General features: G+C 52.1%; 6 protein-coding genes across 6 annotated transcripts; 3 read left to right on the forward strand and 3 right to left on the reverse strand.

Annotated features, from left to right (window-relative positions):
- Window positions 1-23: 23 nt before the first annotated feature.
- Window positions 24-3,281, forward strand: TRIREDRAFT_105784 (uncharacterized protein; the record flags this gene model as incomplete). The annotated part of the gene is made up of 7 exons (XM_006964004.1): window positions 24-109; window positions 192-1,145; window positions 1,303-1,402; window positions 1,935-2,054; window positions 2,302-2,427; window positions 2,490-2,747; window positions 3,132-3,281. The coding sequence occupies 7 exons, from the start codon at window positions 24-26 to the stop codon at window positions 3,279-3,281; spliced, it is 1,794 nt and encodes a 597-aa protein (XP_006964066.1).
- Window positions 3,282-3,747: 466 nt separating this feature from the next.
- TRIREDRAFT_105785 (uncharacterized protein) lies at window positions 3,748-4,313 on the forward strand (the record flags this gene model as incomplete). Its single annotated transcript, XM_006964005.1, has 2 exons — window positions 3,748-3,915; window positions 3,966-4,313. The coding sequence occupies 2 exons, from the start codon at window positions 3,748-3,750 to the stop codon at window positions 4,311-4,313; spliced, it is 516 nt and encodes a 171-aa protein (XP_006964067.1).
- A 2,705-nt stretch (window positions 4,314-7,018) lies between these two features.
- TRIREDRAFT_59771 (uncharacterized protein) lies at window positions 7,019-7,981 on the reverse strand (the record flags this gene model as incomplete). The annotated part of the gene is made up of 1 exon (XM_006964160.1): window positions 7,019-7,981. The coding sequence occupies one exon, from the start codon at window positions 7,979-7,981 to the stop codon at window positions 7,019-7,021; it is 963 nt and encodes a 320-aa protein (XP_006964222.1).
- A 332-nt stretch (window positions 7,982-8,313) lies between these two features.
- On the forward strand, window positions 8,314-10,777 carry TRIREDRAFT_105787 (uncharacterized protein; the record flags this gene model as incomplete). Its single annotated transcript, XM_006964006.1, has 7 exons — window positions 8,314-8,323; window positions 8,667-8,689; window positions 8,919-9,049; window positions 9,114-9,210; window positions 9,277-9,319; window positions 9,370-10,404; window positions 10,458-10,777. The coding sequence occupies 7 exons, from the start codon at window positions 8,314-8,316 to the stop codon at window positions 10,775-10,777; spliced, it is 1,659 nt and encodes a 552-aa protein (XP_006964068.1).
- Window positions 10,778-11,345: 568 nt separating this feature from the next.
- Window positions 11,346-12,599, reverse strand: TRIREDRAFT_105788 (uncharacterized protein; the record flags this gene model as incomplete). Its single annotated transcript, XM_006964161.1, has 1 exon — window positions 11,346-12,599. The coding sequence occupies one exon, from the start codon at window positions 12,597-12,599 to the stop codon at window positions 11,346-11,348; it is 1,254 nt and encodes a 417-aa protein (XP_006964223.1).
- Window positions 12,600-13,136: 537 nt separating this feature from the next.
- Window positions 13,137-24,960, reverse strand: TRIREDRAFT_59315 (uncharacterized protein; the record flags this gene model as incomplete). Its single annotated transcript, XM_006964162.1, has 4 exons — window positions 13,137-17,465; window positions 17,553-19,310; window positions 19,863-24,058; window positions 24,129-24,960. 4 exons carry the CDS (start codon window positions 24,958-24,960, stop codon window positions 13,137-13,139), a joined length of 11,115 nt encoding a protein of 3,704 aa, XP_006964224.1.
- Between the last annotated feature and the right edge of the window lie 299 nt (window positions 24,961-25,259).

Here is a 25,259-nt window from a genome sequence, read left to right on the forward strand (position 1 = left end):
GGACAATAGTGTGTACGTACGTCATGGATATTGCAGACATATATATTCGTGTTGGCATCGAAGCCAGCCCCACAGAGTCAGCATCATTCGACGAACCTTTTGGCCTTGGGTGTGCTACGGCTGTCGGCTCTCAACCTTTAGGTTCCTAGACAAGGCTTAGGACCATACGACGCCACGCTTGGTTCATCCAGAACAGACGAAGCAGACGCCTGGACATCGACACTGACGCCGCCTGCTGCTGCGACCCAAGGCTCAAATCCAAGAAGAAAGCATTACGCCCCTCGAACACGTGATGGATGCTTGACATGCCGTGCTCGTCGGAAGAGATGTGATGCTGCGAAGCCCAACGGCCGCACATGTATACGGATCAATGCAGCTTGCCAGTGGCCACAGAAGCTTCATCTTTCACACTACAATCGCCAGCTTGAGTCAGCGGGTGGAGAGCGGATTGCCGTGGTGAGATCATCAACGAACGCGTCCCCAGACACAAGGTCAAACGACACCGACTTTGGTGGCTCGACGAATAGGGCATATGAGACGAAAACCGGAACCGCTCCAATTACATGTGTCCCCAAGAGTCCTGCACCAGAACATCGATATGGACCTGAGCTGGACCCGTCTCAGGCTGCGCTGGAGCGCCACCCGTTGAGCTACTATATATCCGTGATCATTCCTCAGATGACGATTGTCTCTTCTACGGGGAACTTCTTCACAAGCTTATATATTCCCATGGCCTTTCAGCACACTGCCGTCTTCGACCTTACCATTGCTTGCAGTGCTGCCTACCTCTCAAAGTCGGCATCGAACCCTGCATCGCAGCTTCGTCACGTTGCTGCGCAACGCCAGATGCTGGCTCATAAATCCATCCAAACACCTCTATACAACCGGGACTCCGCAGAATTGTCTAGTTCGCTCCTGGAGATCATAACGTTGTTCTCCATTGGCTTGGGGGAGAAGGGGGCGGATAAAAGCTTGAGATGGATGCAGAGGGTAAACTGCGTGCGCGAACTGCTGAAGCAGCATGAGACAAGCGTGGCCGCAGCTTGGACCACATGGGAGACTGTTTGTATCCGAGGGCACTTTCGCTACTATGACTGGATGTGCCTGGTCATGGAAGACGCGCTTGACCGCACGACGCGAGGTGAGTTCAGGGTCCAGAGCGGCTCCTCTGCTCATTACAGCTTGACTCGTTCGCAGCCACAATCAAGCACATACATCCGCCCCGAGCTTTGATATCGACCAGCAACACTTCTTTTCGCAGAAAAATCAAATTGGCTCTACTGGTATCAATTGCCTATCTAGTTTGTCCGAGGATCTGTTCGGCGGTACCACGCGGTTGAGGGATCTGCCTGCTGCCCGAGGCCATGTCTGGGAGCAAGAGTTCTTGCACCTTCAGCAAAAGGTTTCTGGCCGGAAACATGACGATGAGCTGGCCTCAGCGCTGGAGTCTTCCACAAGACTGGACCTGATAACTTTAGCAGAGTGCCATCGTCTGATTTTGATGATCCTCCTCTTCCGGCAGTGACCCAGCCAGCATGTCTATCTGCCGGCCTTGGCATCGCAGACAATGTCCATCGTCCAGAGGATTAGCTCCAGGAGTACAGTAGCCACCGCTCTCCCCCCTATTTTGTTCTTGGCAGGAGCAGAAGTATGCTCTCCAGAGGAGATGGCTCTGTGTACGGACAGGTGGACAGGAGCCGGCAAAGCGGCCAACGCGGATATCGCTCCCGCGGAGGAAGTCCTGCAGATAATATGGAGAAATCGGTTGTGGAACGATGCTCGAATAGACTGGCTGGATGTCCTGCGGGCTCGGAAGTGGACCTTTTGTCTAGCATGATGATGAGAGTTATGAGGGCAGACACTAAAGCATTTGCGGGATTCATTGATATTCAACTGCTCATGTGTACATTTTACGATGCTATCGGTTTTTTTAGGGTTTTCGACCCCAGAGAATGGACGATGCCGTACATTTCATGTTACCGCAAAGTCTCAACGGAAAATACTCAGTCACCCCATGGAGCGGTTCCACTTACCCAGGAAGCAGTCTGAGTATAGTAAGTGGGCTGGTTGTTGTTTCGTCAGCGAAAACATCTACACGTGCATTCATCTCCCGGGCGTCTTCAGCGTTCACGGCGCCAGCTAGCGGAGACTGGACATGTTTGGCTCAGGGGTATGAGCAGAGCCCCGACGAATTTGTCCGACTGACCGTTGACGCCTGTAGTGATTATAAATAAAGGAGCCGGCAGCCCGTAGTCAAGTAGTGTTCTGCGAATTGATAGCTGCTTAACATACGCACCTGAGATCTCGTGCCGCGACTGTTGGGTGCAACCCTGCTGTAAAGGTCATCTCCGCGAGAAGCCCCCCTTCACTGGAGGCTGTTTTTGTAGAAGGGTGCGCTACTCGTATGATGCGGAACCCGTCTTGAAAGTAAGTTGGTCAACCCCAGCTGTGAATTTCGCGCCTATTCATTGAGAATGGACTTCATACAGGCCATCTGTCACTGCGGCGGTAGCACTTACAGCCCTAGCTTCATCGTCCCGAATTCGGATTTCGTCATCACTGCTGGCAACCCCAAGGTCTTCAGCAAGACTGCCGATTCAAGAGTCAGCATTGACAATTACTTGTGCAGAACGTGCGGGACCACTCTTTGGCGTGACTCGGACAATTACAAAGATCTCACAACCGTCAAGGCTGGTACGCTGGACGAGGCGCATGGGGTCATTTCGGCGAAGATTCCGGCTGCCGAGGTTTTCATCCGATCGAGGATGGCTTGGGTCCAAACTGTTCATGGGGCGGAGCAAAAAGCATTGCGGATTAGCTGAACTCGATGTCATAGAAGATATGAAGAAGGTGATGGCTCGGCCGTGAATTTTACCCTGTAGGCTTGCGCAGCAAGCGGTAATGCAGGCTTTGCCCATCGTCCGCAAAAAGTGTTTTGTGATGCGCCTTACAAATGCCGTTGGAAGTGAGGTACTACGTTAGAACCGAAGGCGTCATTATGGCTGCTCTCATCCCGTTCCATGTAGTGTTTCTAGTGATGTGGTGGATTGGATGTATGGCAGGGGTGTCGGGCTTACAAACTGCTATTCCGACCTCTTCATCCAATGACTATATCGCTAAGGTATTTCCAGACGCCCGGGAGCTTATCAGTCCGTCTTCCTTTACGCAGCTGCGGTTCGTCTCAGGCGACGACATGGGGTGATTCTGTTGCCTCGCTTGCATCTCTGAACCCCCCAAAACGCTGGCAAACGGTTCACGTTAAGTGGTGTCTCCACCCCTAATTTTGTCTGCTGCGCTGCGAACATGATTAGACAGGGTCAGAATGTGAGCTCTCATCAACACCAGGCCGGTATTCTGCCTTCAACCGCTTTCCTGAAACAATAAACGCTCGTATCATCGTGTAATCTCTATAGCGCAGCGGAAATAACAAAAGGTGATACATCCGTTGCCAGCTCGAACAGTTATGGGCCAGGAGCTCGGTAGCTTCAGGGAGGTGCTCCGTAACAGCGATGAAACGCTAAAGGCATCACCTCCTGCTAAGCGATATACCGGCGATGACTTCGCACTGATCAAAGAAACATATAAGCCTGCAAAGTTGCCGTGGTTGCCAACCCTTTTCTGATTCTCGATAACAAACATTCTCATCCACTATATCCATATAAGACTTGCTCATCGCTTTGTTTGGGAACCCTCACCATCTCACCAGTCATCTCATACTCGCACATTGCTTTCATTGCTACCATCACAATGCACTTCACAAAGCTTTACCTGGCAGTCTCGTTAGCTGCCTCAGCCCTCGCCCTGCCGACCAGCTTACCACACAAGAGGGCACTGCAGTTCCGCCAATATGCCGACTTCCAGATCTCCGATGGCAAGGCAGGGAATGCTCTGAGTGAAGCCCAAGCAAAATTCCCAGTAAGTTGCCTGTATGGCAAGCATGCTAGCCGCCAACTAACAGTCATTAGATTGATACAAACAACTTGAAAGGCGTCTCCGATGATGATTTGGCCATCATCAAAGCCGCCCGCGAGACAGCAGAGGCCGCGGAGACCGATGCATTCAACGACCAGATCAAGGCTGCAAGCGGCGACGCTGCTACAGCATTGCAAAATGGCAAGATCAAGAACAAGGTTCTGAAGCTGTTTCTCGAAGTGTCAGCCCTGCAGATTGAGCAGGCTCAGGGGGCTGACAACCAGGACAAGATCGATGAGGAACAGAAGAAGCTGAACAACAATATCAGCCTGGACAAGAAGGCGTCTGGCGAAGCAAGCAAGGGCGTAAAGTTCACGGACGATGTTGAGCCAGATAATTAGTTGTACCCATGGTATATTGCATCTACAATACAAATATCAGTGTGACTCAAGCACAATTGGCAATTGCTGATGTATCAGTGCCGCGTGGAAGGTGCTCAGGAGTGGTCGTCTTTATGAACAGCAGCACTGGCGTATATGACATGCACAATCAATTCCTGCAAGAGAGAAGTGTTCCTTTAGTAATACCAGGTGCTGTGCATCCATTCGCCTTGTGCGAATCGGAAGCATATGATCCTCAGTTCGATCACTCGCTTTGGACACACCAATGCCATTTCGGGTAGTGGGTAACGGTTTCTCCTCGATATCATCAGACACTACTACCCGTTCGTCCCACTTTCAGTGGCCAATTATTCGGCAATACATTTGCTTGTGACCATCTAAAGATTTCAGAAGGGACCGAGCAGCGTCAGAGCGAAACCAGTCTCCTTCATGAGGTCTCCCGAAATGTGACGAGCCGTGGCTTCTGAAAGCGGGTATGGATCTTCTTCTCGGAGCCTGTCCGTGAGGCAAAGCTCGGGCATTCACTGCTGACTGCAGCGTGAGTTTCCGGCTCGCTACGGGCGAACAAGCAGCTTTTTGAAAGCCGAAAAGCTCCCCATGCCAACCAGACGTGATCCAGCACAGGATCTGGAACGCTACTTGACCTATGGCCTATTGACATTATCCGACGTCCAGAAACTTACGAACCACACTTCAACACGCTTTGCAGGCCCCGGGACCACCAATGTCATTGTCTCCAGATATGAAAACACATAGCACGCAGAATGTGGCCATCCAAATCCGGCAATGTTTCATGCCGCTGATTCTGACCTTGGGAGTTGTTGGATCATAGTAACGAACACGTCTGGCGAAAGAGGAGGATCGTTGCAATTCCCGTATATCGTGGGAAAGGAGGTGTCTGGGGAGCATTTCAGCATTCGTTATAGCACGGCTGATGGCATATCAGCTTCTCTCTCTTATACCCCCAATCCACCGTTGAACATTCTCTGCCGCTACGAGGAGTAAGAACGATTCAGTGTCGACCCGTATCGCCCTCATAGACGGTCTTCGGATACACACGACGAACAGTAGCCTGAGCCGCCGTGGGCATTGAAGGAAGCGTCCTCGGCCTGTTGTCTAGTCACCAAACAGGTAGCGGACAGGCAAGTAAAGTGGCACGTTCCGAACCATCAATTGTTTGTTCGATGTTCAGTAGTCGATGGCGCAGTCGATCGCAGGCGCCTTGTGCGTCGCTGAGAGCTTCGTGCTTCTATGTCTGGAAGATGGTCGGATGGGCTTCGAGGGTCTGGGTTTATCGTGATAGTCGTGGTGTAAAGGGCGAAGGTGTGGGATCGAGCTGAAACTGGGCCCCGCGGAGGTGGCGCCACGCAGTAATCGCTCGTGTTTGCCTTCAAGCAGTCGAAGGAGAGATTGATGTGACTGTCGTAGATGTTTGGAGAATCTAGAGCAGGTGAGCGTTGGTGGTCAATGGTTGGTAAAGCAATCTACTGGGATGCCTCGCAGACAGAGTAAAAATATCCATTCAGCTGCCGGTCACCCGCAAGATCCAAGCGGATTGACTGCTGGCTCGAATGCCGGACCTCGGTTATGATGCCCTGGAGATGTTGGCTGGCACAGGGGCAAGGCATGCTCGGGTCTGGTGATTGCGCGAAGTCTAGAGGCATCCGTTCGGCATGTCGCTGCGATCGTCGCATAGGAGAAGTCAGGGCGTGAAGGAGATGCGGGGCGTGGTGAACGGTCGAAGATTGTCAGCTGCCAGATGAATGACATTGAGACTTGCTCTGCTTCTGCGTCATGTTGGTAGAGACAAGAACCAACCTGGGAGAGAATGCCCCGGTTGACTGAAGGGTCCAGGGATGTCCAGTGTGGTCAAGAGAACTGCAGGGGTTACTGGAGGCCGGGCTTGGCCTACAGTGAATGTTATAGCGGTATCAGTTGTTGGGCTTGCTGCGTGCCAGCCTGTGGGAGGCCCAATGGCATACGCATCGTCATGGTAATCAGATTGCGTTTCTTTGAACGTTTGTGAATTAAGTTAATGTGCACCACACGGTTTTTCTCGAGCAATCAAAAACTGCCAGAGGTGGTACGAAGCAATGGAAACCCCCAAGATGATGACGTAGTCGCTGGAGGTGTCTTATCGATGGGTGCGATAACATCCGCCAAACCTCAGAGAGCCAAGCGCTGCGATTGCCATGATCTTCGGGGATGTTTATCAGGCGCCATTAGTGGTGCTCTCTACTCGGAACTTTGGTGCAGATTACTGGGACTTGCGGGCTTGCCTCTACGTTCTCACTTGATAGCTACCTTGGTAGGCTTGACAACGATAGCAGGAGCTGTAAGGCAGGTTGGGCTACTTTGGCAATTTGCTCCCCAATCCTCACATGGGGGGCGTCACAGTTGGCTTCGCAGATGGTGCGATCTGGGTCAAGAGTACTGCATAGGTAAGGTACCTAAGCTTCGCTAGTAATGTACAGGCAATTCATTGTGCCTGTTATGTGACGGCATCTTTCTGAACTCCATTTCCTCTATTCACATTTTTGCGACTTACTTTCCTAGTGAGCTATGCGACACATCTGCTACCGCGGTTCGCTTGATTAGGCCAGGTAGACAAACTCAAGAAGCCGTCGTTATTCCTCCACATCATCGCTATAACACATCCAACTGTGGGTACAAGTAAATTCGTAAAATGTGTTACCATCGGCAAGCTACATAATCGTTCTGAGATACTCTATAGTAAAGCCACTGAGCAGGCTGGCAATGGCTAGCACATAGAACTTGCCCGCATATCTTGAACTGCTCGATTTGCTGGCGATGAGGGCAATCGTTGTGAGGAGGCTGACGGCTGGCCCTGCAACGGACAAGCCAAAGAAGACCCAACCCAAGTCAAGAGACCGTGCAGTGATGTATAGAAGAGTTAGGATGGCTATGATGAGGGTCAAAAGCAACGTGGTGATCCAGTTGCGAAAGAGGACGGCCATGCCTTTGACTCCGGACTTGAGATCATCGACCGTATCCTGACGAGCATAGACTACGTCATAGAAGATGACGAGCAAAATGATGGACGACACAAGGCAGGTCGTTGGCAAGAAATTGCCCTGTGACAAGGGGTTGGCGCCCACAGAATGCGGCCCGAATATGATAGCAACGGACAGCGTTAGGCCCAAGGTAACCTGAGCGAAATGCGTGAATCTCTTCCCAAAGGGGTAGATGCATGTCAATAAGACAGTTGCAGCGCCATCAATCTTGGATTCAAGAGGAAAGTTTTGAATTGACAAAAACCCGAGAGCCAATAGAGCGGTGGTGAAGACATGACCTTGAAGAGTCGAGATTGCGCCTCGTGCAATCGGTCTGTCGCGGCACCGGGCAGTTTGTCTGTCAAAGTCTTGATCAACGTTGTCGTTCCAAGCACAGCCGGCGCTTCGTATCAAGAAGGTCCATATCGCCAAGTTGAGAAATCGACTCAGGACCACGTTTGGAGGCAACGACTCTGAGGTAAGTTGGCTGGCATAAAGTAGGCCCAAGGCGTAAGGATATATAGTCATATATATGCCATGTGGCTTGTCCAGGCGAATGAGCTCAGCATAGGGAACCCATGAGGATGGCAGGCAAGAGAGGATGCCTTTCGTGGGAGGAGTGTAAGCAGAGTTCTTGACTACCGCTGGAGGCATCACTGTGTTACACCTGTAGCTAGGTGCGCGCAAGGGAGGTTGCGAGTAACCGATGCAATTATAGGTGATGTAAGGTGTAAACTTGCTGCGCGGGCCTCCTCAGTATAAAGGCGATATCACCTGTTAGATCGAAAGGAGAACAGAGCCCACAGCCCATAAGACACTAAGAAGTGCTTGGACAGAAATGTCTTGTATCTGAACCTAACGTTAGCTAACAGAAATGCTCCGAAGCTATCGCAGGCGTTTATTCAACGTATCTCCACTACCCCAAAAACGCCCAAGTGCTTCGCCTCGTCTCACCTGTATGCATCAACAACACAAGAGTCTACATCATGTTCCGCGGTAAGAGCATCTATCAACGCGTCCTTCACTGATCATCTCTTCCACTCATTGGATGGCACCGCAGACTCTTCAGTCATTCTGCTTCCCGCGGTGACAATGCACGGGTCTATCCCCCGGCATAATGATTCTACAAAGATTGGCATGTCGGCCAGTTTGAAATCTACTCTTGATGCTCACATCGTTGGGCCGAATAGAGCATAACCTTCCTCGCTGGCGGCGAGTTTCAGCCTTGTCACCTAACCAAGGTTGCCCCGCTCTGATGACAGGATTGTAATATGCCGACAGACAAATGACATTGTAATATTCCGATGTCACGCTGCTTTGATTTCTACGGTGCACGGAGATAGTGGACACTACTCGGCGGAGGTACGTGTGCTTCATCTGCTCCGATCCCATCTATGGTCGATTTTGGTTGTGCTGTTAACGTCCGCTCACCCTGGACGTTTTCTTGATATCGTACGTAGTTGTCTGAGTTCTAATAGGGAGGTACATATAGGTCCCTTTTACGATCGACGTTCAGTGCATGCATTAGTAGCCGCATCTCACTATTCTTGCTCAATCATCGTTAAGCCAAAGACATAACCATAATTTGCAGGGGATCATGGCCGTTCCTGAAAAGTGTACCGTTCTCGTTATTGGCGGTGGCCCGGCTGGCTCATACGCAGCGTCAGCTCTGGCACGAGAAGGTGTTGACACCGTCCTCTTGGAAGCAGACAAGTTTCCACGGTATTTCTCTACTGAGCTCTGAGCGGAAATGACGGAATGGGGAAGCATCATTGACCATGTCCAGGTATCATATCGGAGAGAGCATGCTGGCGTCTATGCGCCACTTCCTCAGATTTATTGACGTAGACTCAGTCTTTGACAGTTACGGATTCACAAAAAAGGTGATTAAACACTCCGCATAAAGAAGAATCTCTCGTTGAGCTGAAGATTGACCAAACTTTGTGCAGGTTGGCGCAGCTTTCAAGCTCAACCCAAAGAAGCGTGAAGGATGTCAGTTTTCAACTCGTGGTTTCTGTACACTGAAGCTTACTTAGGGTAAGATACCGATTTCCTTGCCGCCGGCGGTCCTCAGAACTACGCTTGGAACGTGGTTCGCTCAGAGGCAGACCATCTGCTCTTCCAGCATGCCGCCAGCAGTGGCGCAAAGACCTTTGATGGCGTTCAAGTCAAGTCAATCAACTTCATTGGTGAGCCCTGCGAGGGCTTTGGGGAACTGCCATACGACTACCCTGGACGGCCTTATTCAGCAACTTATTTAATGAAGGACGACAAAACGTCACGCGAGATCAAATTCGACTATATTATAGACGCCAGTGGGCGTGTAGGACTTCTCAGTACGAAATACCTCAAAAACAGAAAGTACAACCAGGGTTTGAAAAATGTCGCTACTTGGGGATACTGGAAGGGAGCAGCGGCGTATGGAGTGGGAACGCCGAGACAAAATTCCCCCTTCTTTGAAGCTCTCCAAGGTTCGTACCAACATGTCGACTCACTTCTGTATGTCACCCAAGTCACTAACGCCGGATACCTAGACGAGAGCGGCTGGGCGTGGCTCATTCCCCTACACAACGGAACTACGTCTGTTGGAATCGTCATGAACCAGAAGATGTCCGCCAATCGCAAATCCCAAGCCGGCTCTCCTGACTCAAAAACATTCTACTTAGGGAACCTTAAACAGCTCGCGCCAGAGTTGTCCAAATTGCTCGAAAACGCCGAACTACTCACAGATATCAAGTCCGCATCTGACTACTCGTATAGCGCCACGGCCTATGCCATACCTTATGCACGCATTGCAGGTGATGCCGGTTGCTTCATCGACCCATATTTTTCTTCTGGCGTCCATCTCGCATTTGTTGGTGGCTTATCTGCAGCTACGACCATTTCTGCGGCGATCAAGGGACAGGTCTCTGAAGTAGAGGCTGCCGACTGGCACTCGAAGAAGGTTGCCGACAGCTACATTCGCTTCCTCCTTGTTGTGTTGAGTGCTTACAGGCAGATTCGAAGCCAGGAGGAAGCTGTTCTGAGTGATTTTGATGAAGATAACTATGATCGGGCCTTCGCTTTCTTCCGGCCAAGTAGGTAACTTCTCGTCTCACTGATTGTAGCTTCGTTGCTGACTATTAGGTAGTTATTCAGGGTATAGCAGACGTCGACACTAAGCTGTCCAAGGAGGAGCTCAAAAAAACTCTAGAGTTTTGCAGCAACGCCTTCGAGCCCGTGAAGCCAGAAGACCGCTCGAGCATGTTGGAGCAACTGGGCAAGTGTCCCAACACAGCTTACCAGGTCGATCTCTCTCCTGACCAACGGACTGTCGTTGATCACATCCGTGCCAGGCAAATGATGAGGACGGAGGATACGATGAACATTAGCAGCTTCGGGACGGACTCGATCAATGGCTTTGTTCCTAAGCTGAAGACGGGGGACCTTGGTCTTGTGGCCAAGGCCTGAAAACAGGGGGCGGTTGCCGATCAAAATTGCATAATCATGTGTGCATGTGAATTGCTCTGGCTGGTGGAACTTCGTTACCAAAGGTAGTGCAGAGAGCAAACAATGTATTGAGAAACCTGCTTCATATTAAATGATATAGATGTTGATTATATGCTGAAATGAATGTTGCCTGAAGTCCAATACCTAGATTAACCAGAAGGGTACACAACACAGTGGAACGAGGTGAAGAACGACACGAGAACTTACTAGAAACGGAAGGGTGCAAAGATCATGCAGGAACGGACTAGGCTGCTGCTACCACAAAATATAGTTGTATCTACCTTAATCGATTGATGTTACTAGGTAGGTACTGCTTGAAAGCAACTTACCTACCTAGGACCTAGGTAGTACGTAGAGGAGGTCCTTCACTACCGGTAAGCTTAAGTTATGATTGATGCCACTCTGCAATTCTACCCTATCATTCTCTCTGGCGTGTTCAGGACTACCGCTCGGCCATTCGCCTTATCAACAAATAAACATTCTTTAGTCGCAGAGAAATTCGTTAAGTAAGACTGTTGTTCAGGCCTACTTATTTCTTCACAGCATTGGCAATGCCAATTTGCAGTTTGTCAAAGTCAAAGAGAATCACCTTATCCTTGGCAAACGTCTCCCCCAAATTGCCAATAACCCAATCGCCATCGCCCAAAGTCCGTACGTTCAGTACGCAGGCCGTCTCGCTGCTGGAAAGGGCAATCCTCTCGACGTAGTTTTCGGGAATGATCTCCCACTGGGGAGTTCCCGCCCCAAATTGGTACTTGAGCGGGGGCAGCTTCGTGACGTTTGAGCAGGGCACGGAGTAGAATGCCTGGGCCCCATTATTAGGTGCCAGAGCGGGATCAAGAGTGATGGGCCCGGCTCTCGTGAGCTCAATCAGCCTGGTATAGCTGTTGATGGACACGGGGGCGCCACGACCAAAGCTAGCATAGTCAAAGACTGCCCCAGATGCCGTCTTGTTGATTGCCTGTGCCTCGTTCCCAATCAAGTGCTGCGTGACAGGTAAGGCCCAATAGTTGAGGATCTCGGGGCTTGTGACAATGTCGATGGTGTTGACCAATGGGAAGATGATGCTATCGTACCACTGGAGGCTGCCAGCGGAGATCCAGTTGGAGTGATAACCTCCAAGCGACTGCACAGCGTCATTGCCAGCGCACAAAGACCTTGCAGGGGCTGCATTCCCGAAAGTGCTATTGTAGCAATATAGAAATGCGACGGTTGGACTTGCATGGAGCCCTTGCTTCCAGAACTGATAAAATGTCGATTGAGTCGACTGATTGTCAGTCTGGAACACAGGCGACAAGCCAAACACGCCAGTGAATGGAAAAGAGCTAGGCTGCGGGAACTGCATATCTGCCAACATAAAGGTAACCGGCGCAGACAAGGGTCCGACATGCTGAATGTCTGATCCAAACTGCACAGTGAGAGGGAGTGGGCCGAAGAAGCCATTTGGGTTCCACGTTCGAGCAGGATACAGACTTGTCTGGTTCACAAATGTCGACGACTCGGACTGGTTGAAGAAAGCTTGTCCATCAACAAGGCAGGCCGAGGTGTCATGAGAGCTACCCAAGCATAGCGTCGAGAGGGTGAACTGGTTGATCCAAGTCCAGTCCATCAACGACACCACCGACTGGGGAGGCGAGCCAATGGAGATGGGTGTCAAAAAGCCGAGCTCACTCAGAGCCAGAGGCAGGTCGAGCGGCTGAGTACCAGTAGGAGAGCAGCTAACTCTTGCGCTGGACAGCCCAGCGAGCAGAAGCGAGAAGGAAAATCTGCGTACGACCGGCATCTTGGGGACGCTGAGGAAAAAAAAGGGGGGATGAAGGCTGACGGCGGGTTACCTGTTCAACCTTGCGATTATTTACGACGGCATGGCATACTGTTCATATACCTACAGCGGGCATGGCAAGCAGAATCGGAGGTATTTCGTAGCGTTGGTAAAGGGCCTCAATAATCCTCCGACAAAATACGGCGGCTCTAAAACAGACCATGGGCATGGTGGTGGGCAAGGTTAAATTGACAAGGCTTTGAGCGGCTAACTAGCCCGTTTCAACAGGAGGCGATGAATGGTGATGTTTTATTAATCCCGTCGAGGCTTTTTGACGTTGGTGTGTAAAATCGCATCCTTTGGTGGGTATTTTCGCCGAGTTGCGCAAAGCTTGCCCTCCTTAGGTATTGAGAAGTAGATGCAGAAATGCCAAGTGCTGAATGTAACTACACTACTAGCTAGAAATACACATGAAAGACAAGGGAAAAGGGACGAATTGGGCAAACAATGGGAGTGAGAGGCACGCACATGAAGGGAATACAAGATGAGGAAATATAGCTAAAGTAGGCTCGGTAAAATCGCCTTGCCATCAGAAACGCCCACGACTCCGTCAATCATAGCCTCGCTGGCATTGTCCAGCAATCCGTCGGACTTTGCCCTGTCCACCCATTCTTTCAAGTTCAAAACATCTAGCTTGATGCCGTTTGCACTTTCCAAATGCTTCTTTAGCTCATAAACGGGTATCTTTTGCTTGCCGCAATGATGAGCAAACGTTAAACCCTGACCGACGTCGTATAAGGCTGAGGTGATGCCTGCCGCAACGTCGTCAACGGGGACAAAGTCGAAGCTGCCTTGCCAGGAGGAGAGATCAGGAATGGCCCGCAAGGCCAGAGAGTGCCGAATGATGCTCTGCATCAAGTCGGTATCAGGAGCATTTTCTCCCGTGATACTGCTGGGGCGATGGATCCAGATAGACAGGTTGGTGTTTTCCGTCACTTTTTCCAAGTATACTTCACACGCCCACTTCGTGGCCGAATAGCCGTCTGATCCATCAGTCGGTGGTTCGTGCTGGGAAATGGAAACAGGAGGTAGGCCGTCCAACCCGGTAAATTTGGCAACTCCGGCGGAAGAAACATAGTGCAGCGGAATGCCTCTGAATGCGGCGAGGGACACCAGCGTCTTTGTGCTCTCAAGGTTTGGCTTGCGAAGAGACGAATAAGACTGTAGGAAAGATACTGTCGCGCCGTTGTGAATGATGCGGTGCACGCGATTGCACAGAGTCCTAAATTCGGATTCGGATAGACCCAGAAGGTCCTTTGAAAGATCTCCGGGATACTCTTTAATCTTTGGTGACTGCACAGCCAGAGGGCGAATCCCGCGGAGCGCGACACAGTGCACCATGGCAACGCGTTCGTCTGCAACAAGGCGACTGAGTATAGATGACCCGAGGAACCCACTGGCTCCGGTGAGTAGGACTTCGAGCCCGTCTGAGGCTTGCTGAAGGGCAGTGCTATCAGTGACCGACAAAGGCTGCACAGAAGTCTCCTCGTCCCAGTTGATCACCTCCCGAGTCTCAGATGACCGAAGCTTGGCAGCCATGCTGCCCAAGCTACTGGATTGAAACAGCTCAAACACAGAGATCTCTGTGCAGAAGTATTGCGCGATCAATCCACGAAGACGGACCATGAGGAGAGAGTTGCCGCCAATGGAGAAGAAGTCCGTGTCGGTACCGATCGCAGCAGCATCCACATCAGGCAGGACTTTAAGCCAAAGCTCTCTCAACTTTGATTGTGTCACGTTTAGCTGTTCAACCTCAGCAGTCGAAGAAATGCCAGGAATTGGAAGCTTATCCAAGGCGTATCGATCGAGCTTTCCCGACGAGTTCACGGGTAAGTCATGCACGACGATTAGTCTAGCAGGGCGCATATAGGCCGGCAGGGGCAACTTGTCTCGAAGCTGTTCCAGGACTCTGGGCGCAACAATATCCTGATTTGAAGATGGAACAACAAAAGCTGCTAAGAAGTCCTCGGTTGTGTCCTGTCCTCTTCGGAAGCTGACTGCCGCATCACGAATGACACCTTCGCTAGCCCTGATGATGGTGTTGGCGATGTCGTTGAGCTCTACTCGGAAGCCGCGGAGCTTGACTTGAGAATCACCCATCATACGGCCGAGGAACACAAGGCGGCCATCGGGAAGGAATTTGGCCTTGTCGCCAGTACGATACAAGTGCCCAGAACCGTAAGGATCGGGCTGAAACTTTGCAGCAGTGAGCTCATCGCGATCAACGAACCCTTGGGACACGGCAGGGCCGCTGACACAGATCTCTCCCGGAAATCCGACCGGAACTGGCTTCAGGTTCTCATCGAGTACATATGTAGAATAATTTGGTAGCGACCTTCCAATGGATGGATTTCGAGTATCACGCGGCGCCGAGTCGCTCAGCTCGTTCTCACCAATACAGTTGTTGATTGTGATCTCCGTAGGACCGCAGCCGTTGAAGAGGCGGAGGCGTGGAGGATGGATTCCCAGGAATGTGTTGAGCAGATTAGATGACATAAACTCTCCAGCAGAGAAAGCCGAGCGCCAATATGTCGATTGTCGCAGGTATTCGGCACCGTATCTCAAAATCATGGAATACTCAGTTGGCGTCATCCACGTGTAGGTGATTTTTTCGTCAAGCATGAGCTTCGCGAGAAGCGCTGGATCCCGTCGACACTCCTTCAGCGCAATGACGAGACTGCCTCCAGAGTACAGAGCTTGACAGATTTGGGCCAGCGACAAATCGAACCCGAGAGACGACTGATGAAGAACTGTTTCCTTCTCCAGACCGTATTTGTTGTAGACGCCGGCAATGTGGTACATCAAGTTGGCATGCGACAGCATAACTCCCTTGGGAATGCCGGTCGTACCACTGGTGTAGAGTATATAAGCTGTGGCAGAATGATCGAGCGCGGATGACTGCGAAGCAGTTGTCTTTGATGAAGAAATCTTAGAAATGGAGACCAGTGATGCAGACGTCTCAAAATGCTTCACAGATGGTTCAGTCGCGTCGTGATACACCAAAAGCGATGGCTGACAATCCTTGATGATAAGATTTAAGCGAGGCACCGGATTCTGCACATCGAGCGGCACGTAGACGCAGCCAATCTTTTGTATCGCCAGAAGAGCGCAAATGGCATCGATGCTTGGCTCGCAGTAAGAACCAACTCGCTGACCTGACTGGGCGCCAGCGTCGACCAACAGCCCCGCAATGTCATTGACTCGCTCCGTAGTCTCGCGGTATGAAAACGCAGCACCAGAATCGTCTTTAATGGCAATTGCATCAGGTTGTTGGGTGGTCCAATGATGAAGCCAACCGGGAAGGTGGAAAATTGCTGGCTCGTATGTATCGCCTCGAGCAAGCTGCAAACCGAGGTCCAAACGTGAAGCAGGGGCAAGGTCGACTGCGTTGATGGCCGAGCTTGGTTCGCGTGACAATGTGTCAAGCAGATGTGTATATGTAACAAGAATTGTCTGCAGATCATGGTCGGTATACAAGTAATCTTGTGTCTTGAGAGAGAGAAGCACTCCGCCATCTGGTAAGTTTTCAATCTCAAAGCTTAGGTCGTAGGCGTTTCTGGCATCTTCGAATCGAATGGCTCGCGCTTCGCACTCTGCCAGGGGAACAGACTGGGTTGAACCCATCTTGTAGTTGAGAACCACTTGGAAAAGCGGGCTATGGTATGTTGAACGAGGAATCTTGAGCTCATCCAGGAGTTTATCAAACGGTACCCGAGAATGTGCCAGCGCTTTATGCACCTTGTCTTTTGTCATTGTCGCTAGGCTAGCAAAAGACTGAGTGCCATCTGTCTTGAAGCGGATCGGCAGCAGATTGACAAAGAAGCCAATCGTATCGAGAAACTCCGAATCGTTCTTGTTGGCATCCGTAATTCCAATGCAGACGTCGCTGATGCCCAACAGACGAGACAACATCGCTTGCGTTATGGCCAGGTGGAAATGGAAAGGAGTAACGTCCAGGACTCTCGATGCCGCTTTGATCTGCGACGCGATACGATCAGGAAGTTGCTGCGTCAAAGCTCGGGTACTGTACTCAGTCAAGGGAATACGAGCTTTTGTCTCGGTGAATTCAAACAGCGGCAGAGTCTCGGGAAGCTCAGAGAACTCAGCCTTCCAGTACGCGATATCATCATTCCACGAAAGAGTCCTTTCCTTGATGGCAAAGTCGACATACTGGTATCGAAGGGGAGGCAAAGGCCGCCCGGCATAAAACATTGCCAGGTCCTTGACCAATGTCTGAGCACTGAACCCATCAAAAGCAAGATGGTGAAAGCCGAGCACGAAGAAGTGCTTAGACTCTGATTTTGAGATGACGACTGCCCTCATATTTTCTCCGTTTTCGAGGTCAAAGACGTGTTCGCGCATATTGGAAAACTCGCGTTCAACTGTTGTGCCCGCTTTGCAGTCGAGTTCAAAGATCGCATCCGAGAAAACGGCCTGTGTGGGCGTATTTGTGTCTGGATCGTTGTAGAGACATGTGCGGAGCGATTCGTGTCGTGCAATAACTTGTCGGAAAGCATTGCGGAAGTCATTGATTCGCAGTCGGCCAGTGATGCTGTACGAAAGCGTCACGTTGTATGTTGTTGGATCTTGGAGAAATTGGCGCAAGAACCACAATCTGCGCTGCGCAAATGACATCTCCGCCACCCGCTCAATGTGCAGCTGCTGCCGCGTTATCTTGGGCTCATTCTCAATGACATCAGATGATGATCGAGGGGGCGAAACACCGCGACTGGAGGAGGAACTTGAGCCGTCGAAGACAGATGGCGTAGTGGATTGAGCAGCCGTCGTGATTGTCGAGGTGGGAGTCAGTTGAATGGGTTCCGTGACCTGGGGGACTTGAGCCGGTTTCTGGCGGAGGTTAGCAGCAGGCCTTCATCATTGCTCTAGGTCGCAACATACCTGTTCAGCAACCACTGGTGCAACTACTTCGCTGGGTGTTTCAGTACCAATTGTCACCTTTCCGGCAGCCTCTTTGCATAGATCTGAAACTGATGCTCCGCTGAGGACTTTGAGGACTGGCACGTCGACATCCAGCTCCTTCAAGAACCAGGAGCGAATCTCGACGGCAATCAGAGAGTCAACGCCCAGATTCAGTAGGGACTGCGATACATGGATGGACCCCTTCGCGGCCTGCAGCATCCGCTCAAGCTTGGCACAAAAGCCCTCTCGAATGAGGTTCTCTGCTTCCTCTGTGGTCATTGCCTGAGCTAGGCGCTGCGCCAGCGACATCCTTTCTGCTGTTGTAGCCTCAGCCTGACGGTATTCGCTGATTGTGTGGTGGGAGAACTTCAAATTCTCGTGCCAGAATGGCCGCTGCACATCGTCGCGTAGACTGTGGCGGTTCAAGCCGGTGATGAGGTCTGGGCAATGGCTGGACTCGGGTCGGCCAACAACGATGGCCTCAGAAAACATGTCCAAGAAGTCCTGCTCAGGAATCGGCATGTAGTTATACTGACGCAAAATGCTCTCGTAGATGCCAGTTGACGACACATATCCAACGCCTAAGACCATGCCAATGTGGATGACGGATGCCGCCAGCCCTCTTCGCCTGCGTTGCTCTGCAATGGTAGACATGAACAGATTCGCGGCGACGTAGTTGGACTGACCACGGTTGCCAACGATACTTGCAAGGGAGGAGAACATGATGAAGAAGTCTAGCGGCTGGTCGTGGAACAGCTCATCGAGGATCTTGGTACCGTCAACCTTGGGACCAAAAACCATCTGAAAGTCTTGAGCTGTCAATTCACCGAACGATCTATCGGAGAGAACCATGGCTGCATTCACAACACCAGCAATTGGGGGCATATCTTGCTCGATCTGGTCACGAACAGCCGACAGGGCAACCTTGTCCGCGATACTTAGCCCGTAGAGATTGACCTTGGCACCTAATGCAGCCAATTCCGTGAGCCATAGCTGGTCGATCTTGCGGGGATCTCGTGTTGTGAGTGCAAAGTATTTGGCGCCCTGCGATGCCATCCATAGGCAGAGAGCTTTACCGAGGCCACCGGTACAGCCTGCAAGCAGATACGTATGGTCACTTCGGAAAAGCGTTGAGGCATCGAGGACGGACATTTGGGCTGGAATAGGCAAAGTATCGGAAAAGTCAACAATGGTTGAGTATGATGTCGCTGATACGGGTTGCTTAACAAGATCAGCCAGAGGGACGACATCAACCTTTGAGAAGATAGATGGCTGCAGCTGTGCCAGATCAACGAGCCGCTTCACAGCTTCTGCAGCAAGAACTGGCTCTCCCTTGGGCGATTGTGGGAAGAGGTTTCGCACGTTCCAGTATTTGCAATCCTCGGGTAGGCAATCAGCCCAATCGGAAACGGGAGCAAAGTCGACAACAAGTCGTGAAGATGCAGGAACGGCGTCGCGCAACACCTTCTCGGAGACATATTTGTGAAGGCCGATATTCTTCACACTCAGTCCAGCCTTGGCTGCTTTGCGTTTGATCACTGCTCCGAGAAACTTGTCGCTTCTGTGCAACACGACAGTGCTCCCAAACGGAATGTCACAGATGAGCTGGTCAGCAATCACAGCAGCTGTGACGTCTTGCAGAATGGTCACAGCGTTTGAGCCTTGAGCGACCTTGAAGACGCAGCCAGGAGCCACGCTGATAGTTGAACCATGGGTGCTGGATAGCGCAATGACACTTATGGCGGGATTGTGCTCCAGGTAGCCGGCGGAAAGGTAAGCAGCGGTAGCATCATTGAGGCGAATGGCAGACACGGACGAGTGCGACACCTTGACCTTGACGAGATTCGCATCGACCGGCCGGAACAGAGACGCCTCGCGGGTCGTCAGAACATAGCTATCGCCCATGATACAAAGATCAATGGTATCACTTTTGGCAGATGCCACGCTTTTGATGACCATCTTACGAGCATTCAGGCGGTCGTTGAGAAGCGTGTCGGGCATGATCCTCAGCGTAAGCAGCTTGTTATCCTTGACGAGCAACTCGGGCTCGCTGGTCCAGACAACCCCGCCGTTGAACTTCCGCTGATCCGCATACACTAGGCGGATGATGGCTTCAGCGATGATTGAGATGGAAGCCTCAGTGATGTCGTCGTCAAAGTCTATGTGCTGGACTGAGACGTGAGGGTACTCGGCAGAGAGACCTCGGCAGAGACCAATTGAGAGGTTGCCGTACGGATTCTCAGAGCGCGCTCTTTGTGACACCCACAGCAGCTGTCTGCTTTGTGGAAGAGCCTCCTGGAGGACGCGGAGTTTCTCCTGTGAGACTCTTTGCAATACAGGCTCGTCCAGGTCCTCCAGAACGACAAGCGTGGTCGTGGGCAGGGATGTTTCTGCTATATCCACAAGCTTCTCGACCAAGTGAATTTGAGGTTTCAGGCCTGGAATAGAAGATAATGCCTTGGCAGTTCGGAATGCGACATCTTCCAATCTTCCGCCAACCATGGTGATTGGAGAGCGGGTCCAGGCGTGGTGTTCGGCGGAGGCCAACAGCGGCTGTCGCAGGAGAGCAACGTCCTCATCAACAGCTTGCGAGACCATGACGGACGTCATGTACTTGGACTCGTCAATGAAGTCGTTGATAATGTGGTCGACACCGGAAAATCCCGTGTTTCTCAATAATGAATCCCACTGCTCTCTAGTGATGGTTGGTCCGTAGCGGCGGCCGTCTTCGCCTCCCAGCCACCAACCTGACAAGCCAGCCATCATCAGCTTCACACGAACAATATCGCTAGTGACCTCAAGGAGGAGGAGATAGCCGCCGGGCTTGAGCAGTCGACGGATGTTTCTCATGGTCTCCGACAATGACTTGGTCGCGTGCAGCACGTTTGAGGCAATGATGAAGTCGAACGATTTCTCCTGATAGCCCTGTTCAAGAACGTCAATTTCCGCATTTAGTGGCTTGAAGATCATCTTGTCGATCCAAGGAGAGAATGCCTCCGCAGCGGCTTCGAAGAATCCAGTTGATATATCGGTGAACGTGTAGCTCTCGAATGCCGTGCCCAGCGCTTCGAGTATTCCCTTCGTAGCCCCGCCGGTGCCGGCGCCGATTTCGAGGATCTTCATACGAGGATATCGATGAGCAACCTGCTTAGCGATACGGCCCATGAAACCGTTTGCTCTCTGGAACCCCAGTCCAAGCTTGTAGAATCTGTTCAGGACGTCGTCCTTGATCATGTGTTCCAGCATCGTGGTCTGGCCACGGACAACCTCGGCGAGGTGCTCTCCCACGGCCGTGATAAGCTGAAGGTCGACCTGGTCGGGGAATCTGGCTCTTTGCTGATGCAACCAGGGACCTGTGTCCGACTTCCACTCCTTTCGAATCGTGGGATGTGTGCCCTCTTCGATCCAAGGAAACAGGTAATCGATCCATTCGAAGATGCGTTGAAAGTGCCACTCCATGGCGGGAACCTCGCTGCGATCAATCTCGTCATTGAGTCGGCGGAGGTAGTAGTACGCGAGCCTCTCGCAGAGGTCAACAAGTTCCAGATCGTCGGCATCATCTCCGTCAGTAGTGGGAAGAGAGGCAACCGCACTGGCAATATCAACCTCCCACTGAGGCCGCGTGTACAGCTCCTTGTAGTCTTGCGGGCCTGGTGGGGTGAGGGAGGTGCAAGTCAGGCCTTCCAACTGCACAATGCCTTTGTTAGAAGCGATGTCGAAGACGCCAAGGTCTGCCGTCAAATTCTGCGCTGATGATTGAGTGATGAAAGAGTCGACAACAAGTTCCCCCGCAGACTCGAGAAGGTGTTTGCTGACGATGCGCAGTTTCCGCAACCTTGTGGGAACAAACGGACCGCGCAAAGTCCCGTCGCCAGGCCAGCAGAATGCTGCAAAGACGGACTGGAACGCCGCATCGAGAACCGCAGGGTGAATGATGGCGGGCAGCCCCGATTGTTGAGTCACAATGGAAGTCGACATGCCGGACTTGCGTTCGATCGCTCGCAGGGCTCGAAAAGGACCTGTGTAGTTCAGCCCAATCTCAGTCAGCGAAGTGTAGAAGCGCTCCGTCTCAACTCTGCTTAGGGACGCGACAGGGGCAACACGGCGAGGAAGAATCTCATCGTCACCGTGGGCATCGCAAAATATGACGCGAAGACTTCCCGAAGCATTGCACCGCCATGATGTGTCAACGCCCGCAGGAGAGTAGCATGCCCACTCAGCTGTGATGGTACGCCCGTTGGGCTTCGCTGGTCTCAGCGTGAAGAGAGTCTCTACGCCTGGCGATTCATCCGACAGCGGGATGGCGTTTCCGATCTCGACGTCGTACAGCTCAATCAGCTCGACTTCATGGTCGGCATCATGAGTCAAGGAGCTGGATGATTCAAGCGCCATGACAAGATATCCAGCAGCTGGGAATATGATCTGGCTCTCGACTCGGTGGCCATCGAGCCAAGGCAGCTCTTCGAGGCGGAGTATGTTCCTCCATACCATGCTCTGGTCAATATCTTCTGTTGATCGGTCTCCCAGGAGGGCATGGCGAGAATCGGGCTTGCTGCGAAAATTGCGAGACTTGCGAGATTCTTTCCAAAAAGACTGCGAGTGATCCCAAGGATATGCGGGGAGGGCGGTGAGGCGAGGCGAGAAGTCGGGGTTGAACGCTTTCGAGAAGGAGCCCAGGTTCGCGCCTGGAGTTCCAAGGTGCGTCCATAAAAATCCGAGCGCCTCACTTATTGACTCAACATCGTGCTTCCCACGGCTCAATACTCCCTGGTACGGCAGCTCCAAGCCCGCACTTTGTTTGTACGTCTGAGTAAAAGGCGCTTTGAGGGCTGGGTGAGGCCCAACCTCGAGCACGACATCACAGGGAAGTTCACCGTTTGCAGCGAGTTCTACCGCCATCGAAAAGAGCACGGGGTTGATCATGTTGTCTTTCCAGTATTCTCCCGTCAGAGCATCAATCATGTCGCCCTCCATCCGATCCCCGTATACGCTCGAGAACCAGGTGCAGCCCTCGCGAGGCTGCTTCGGCTGGATGTCGCACGCCGCCAGAGACTCCAGGTACGGCTCCGAACAAGGCAGCATATGGGAGGAGTGGTACGCCGTGTCGACCTGCAAGAGGCGTGCAAAGGTCCCCTGCTCCTGGAAGATGGCCTGCGCCTCCTGAATTGCGTCTTTGTCTCCCGAGAGCGTGACGCTGGCTGGGGCGTTGCTTGCAGCGACATCAACCCTGCCACAGAAGTTTTGCTCGCAAAACTCAGATGCTTCGTCGTACGAGAGGCCAACAGCCATCATGGCTCCTGGCTTGCCGTTGTTGCCTCGTGCAAGCTTTGCATGGACCCCTCTGTAATAGGCAATGCGAATAGCTTCTTCTGAAGAAATCATGCCAGCAGCGTAAGCCGCGCCGATTTCGCCGGAAGAGTGACCAAGCACAACGTCGAACCTGACACCAGCCAGCGACAATAGGTCGACGAGCATGACTTGTAGCGCCGTGCACAGCGGCTGGGCGACGGCGGCCTCAGACAGGCGAGAGGTGCTCTGTTCAGCAACAATTTGATCCTTGAGCGTCCACAATGGGGGATCGGGCAGACTGTTTAGTGATTCTTGCAGTTTGTTGAGGATTTCAAGCGCCACAGGAGATGACTTGAGTATCTCCCTACCCATTGTCGGCCATTGCGCGCCTTGGCCGGTGAAGACACCCAGGATGCGCGGCTGGGCCGCCTTGGCTTCCACGTTGATGCCTGTCCAGCTGTCGTCATCTATCGCAATCTGAAGCTTCTCGGCGATTCTTGCTCTGCTATGTCCCGAGAAGGTCGCCCGGACGGCGTGTTGGGATCTGCGCTCGGAAAGCGTGTACAGGACGTCTTGCAGAGGAGCTGATGTGTCGGAGACGAGGAAGCCCCTTGTGTTGGCCACCATGCGCTTTAGCGTGCTATTCGAGCTTGCTGAGAGCACGAGGGGGATGGGAATGATGGGCTCCGACTGCGAGACCAGAGGCCGGACATTTTCGGCGTCGTAGCTCTCGATGATGGCATGCGCGTTGGTCCCTCCGAAGCCAAACGAGTTGACGCTCGCTCGTCGCGGTTCCCCTTCCTTGAGCGCCGGCCAAGGGATTGGCTGCCGAGGCACCTGAAGATTGTTGTAGTAAGGGGCAATGGCAGGGTTAAGCTGCTCGAACAGCATGTTGGGGGGGATGACGCCTCTTCTGACGGCCTCACTAGCCTTGATTAGGCCTGCAATACCGGCGCAGCCCTCCAAGTGGCCGACGACCGTCTTCACTGAGCCAACATACAGGACATTGTCGCTGCTGGCTGTTGCTTTGTTTGGGAAGAAAGCGTCGTGGATGGCTCGAGCCTCAATCGGATCTCCCGCAGGCGTTCCGGTCCCGTGGGCTTCAAAGTATTGGCATCGGTCCTTAGTCAAGTCGAGTCCCGCGCGAGCATATGTTTGCCGAATTAGAGTCGTCTGCGACTCGGAGCTTGGGAGCGTGATACCGTTGGTTCCTGAGCCGAGGTGAGTCAGTTCATCTTAGTAAAATCATTGGTCTTCAAGTATGAACGCGGTGAAACTTACGTCCATCAGAGTTCACTCCGGTCTCACGGATGATGCAGTGGATGTTGTCCTTATCAGCAACTGCCTCAGCCAAGGTCTTGAGAATGACAACTCCAAAGCCCTCGCCTCGTGCATAGCCATCAGCTGCGGCATCCCACATTCGGCTTCTGCCTGTGGGCGACAGCATGTGCAGTTTCGACTCTGAAATCATCATCTCTGGGCCAAGAATCAGGTTGGCACCCGCAGCACAGGCGACCTTTGACGTTCCCATTCTCAGTGCCTGGACTGCCTCATGGACTGCCACCAGACTGGACGAACAGGCTGTGTCAATGGTCATGGACGGTCCATGCCAGTCAAAGCAGTATGATATTCTGTTGGAAAGGATACTTCGTGCTGTTCCTGTGGCCATGTATTTGGGCATGTCTTGCGGGTCTCGCATCAGCATTTCGTGGTAGTCGCCCGTCATGCTGCCGACATAGACGCATGTATCAGAGCCCTGCAGATCACCCATGGATAATCCGCTGGATTCCAGCGCTTCGTACACTGTTTCTAAGAGCAGTCGCTGCTGCGGATCCATGGCCTCCGCCTCCCGGGCGTTTATCTTGAAAAAGGAGGCGTCAAACGCTCTGATATCCTCATCTAGGGTGTAGGCATGCTTGACGTTCATCAGCCCCTGTCTCTCCCCATCTTCATGGAAGTAGCTGTCTGCATTGAATCTGTCTATGGGGATCTTTCTCAGAATATCTCTCTTGTCACAGATCAAGTCCCATAGCTTGGAGGGGGTGTTGGAGCTGCCGGGGAATCGGCAGCCCAAACCTATGACAGCGATTGGTTCCGCAGGATTGTGCGCCATTGTAATGAAATTGCTTGTAAAGGCGTGATGAGAGATGACAAGTTGCAGGAAGTAAATGGAAGCGACCAATTCCCAAGTTCAACAGTTAGGAGGTGATGAACCTAACCTGTTGAGGTTCTCGTCTCTTATTGAGCGTGCAGTCGGATTATATACAAGTCTCAGGCCTTAGACTCTGTAGCGTTTCGGAGCCAATACCCCAAGCGTGAAAAGATCTTGACGCCGTGTATTGTATGACACGTCTCTGAAAGTCGCCGACAATGACAGCAATTGTTGAACATATAGCATGTTAAAGGGCCATG

Source organism: Trichoderma reesei (assembly GCF_000167675.1).
Source record: "Trichoderma reesei QM6a unplaced genomic scaffold TRIREscaffold_6, whole genome shotgun sequence".
NCBI lineage: Eukaryota > Fungi > Ascomycota > Sordariomycetes > Hypocreales > Hypocreaceae > Trichoderma > Trichoderma reesei.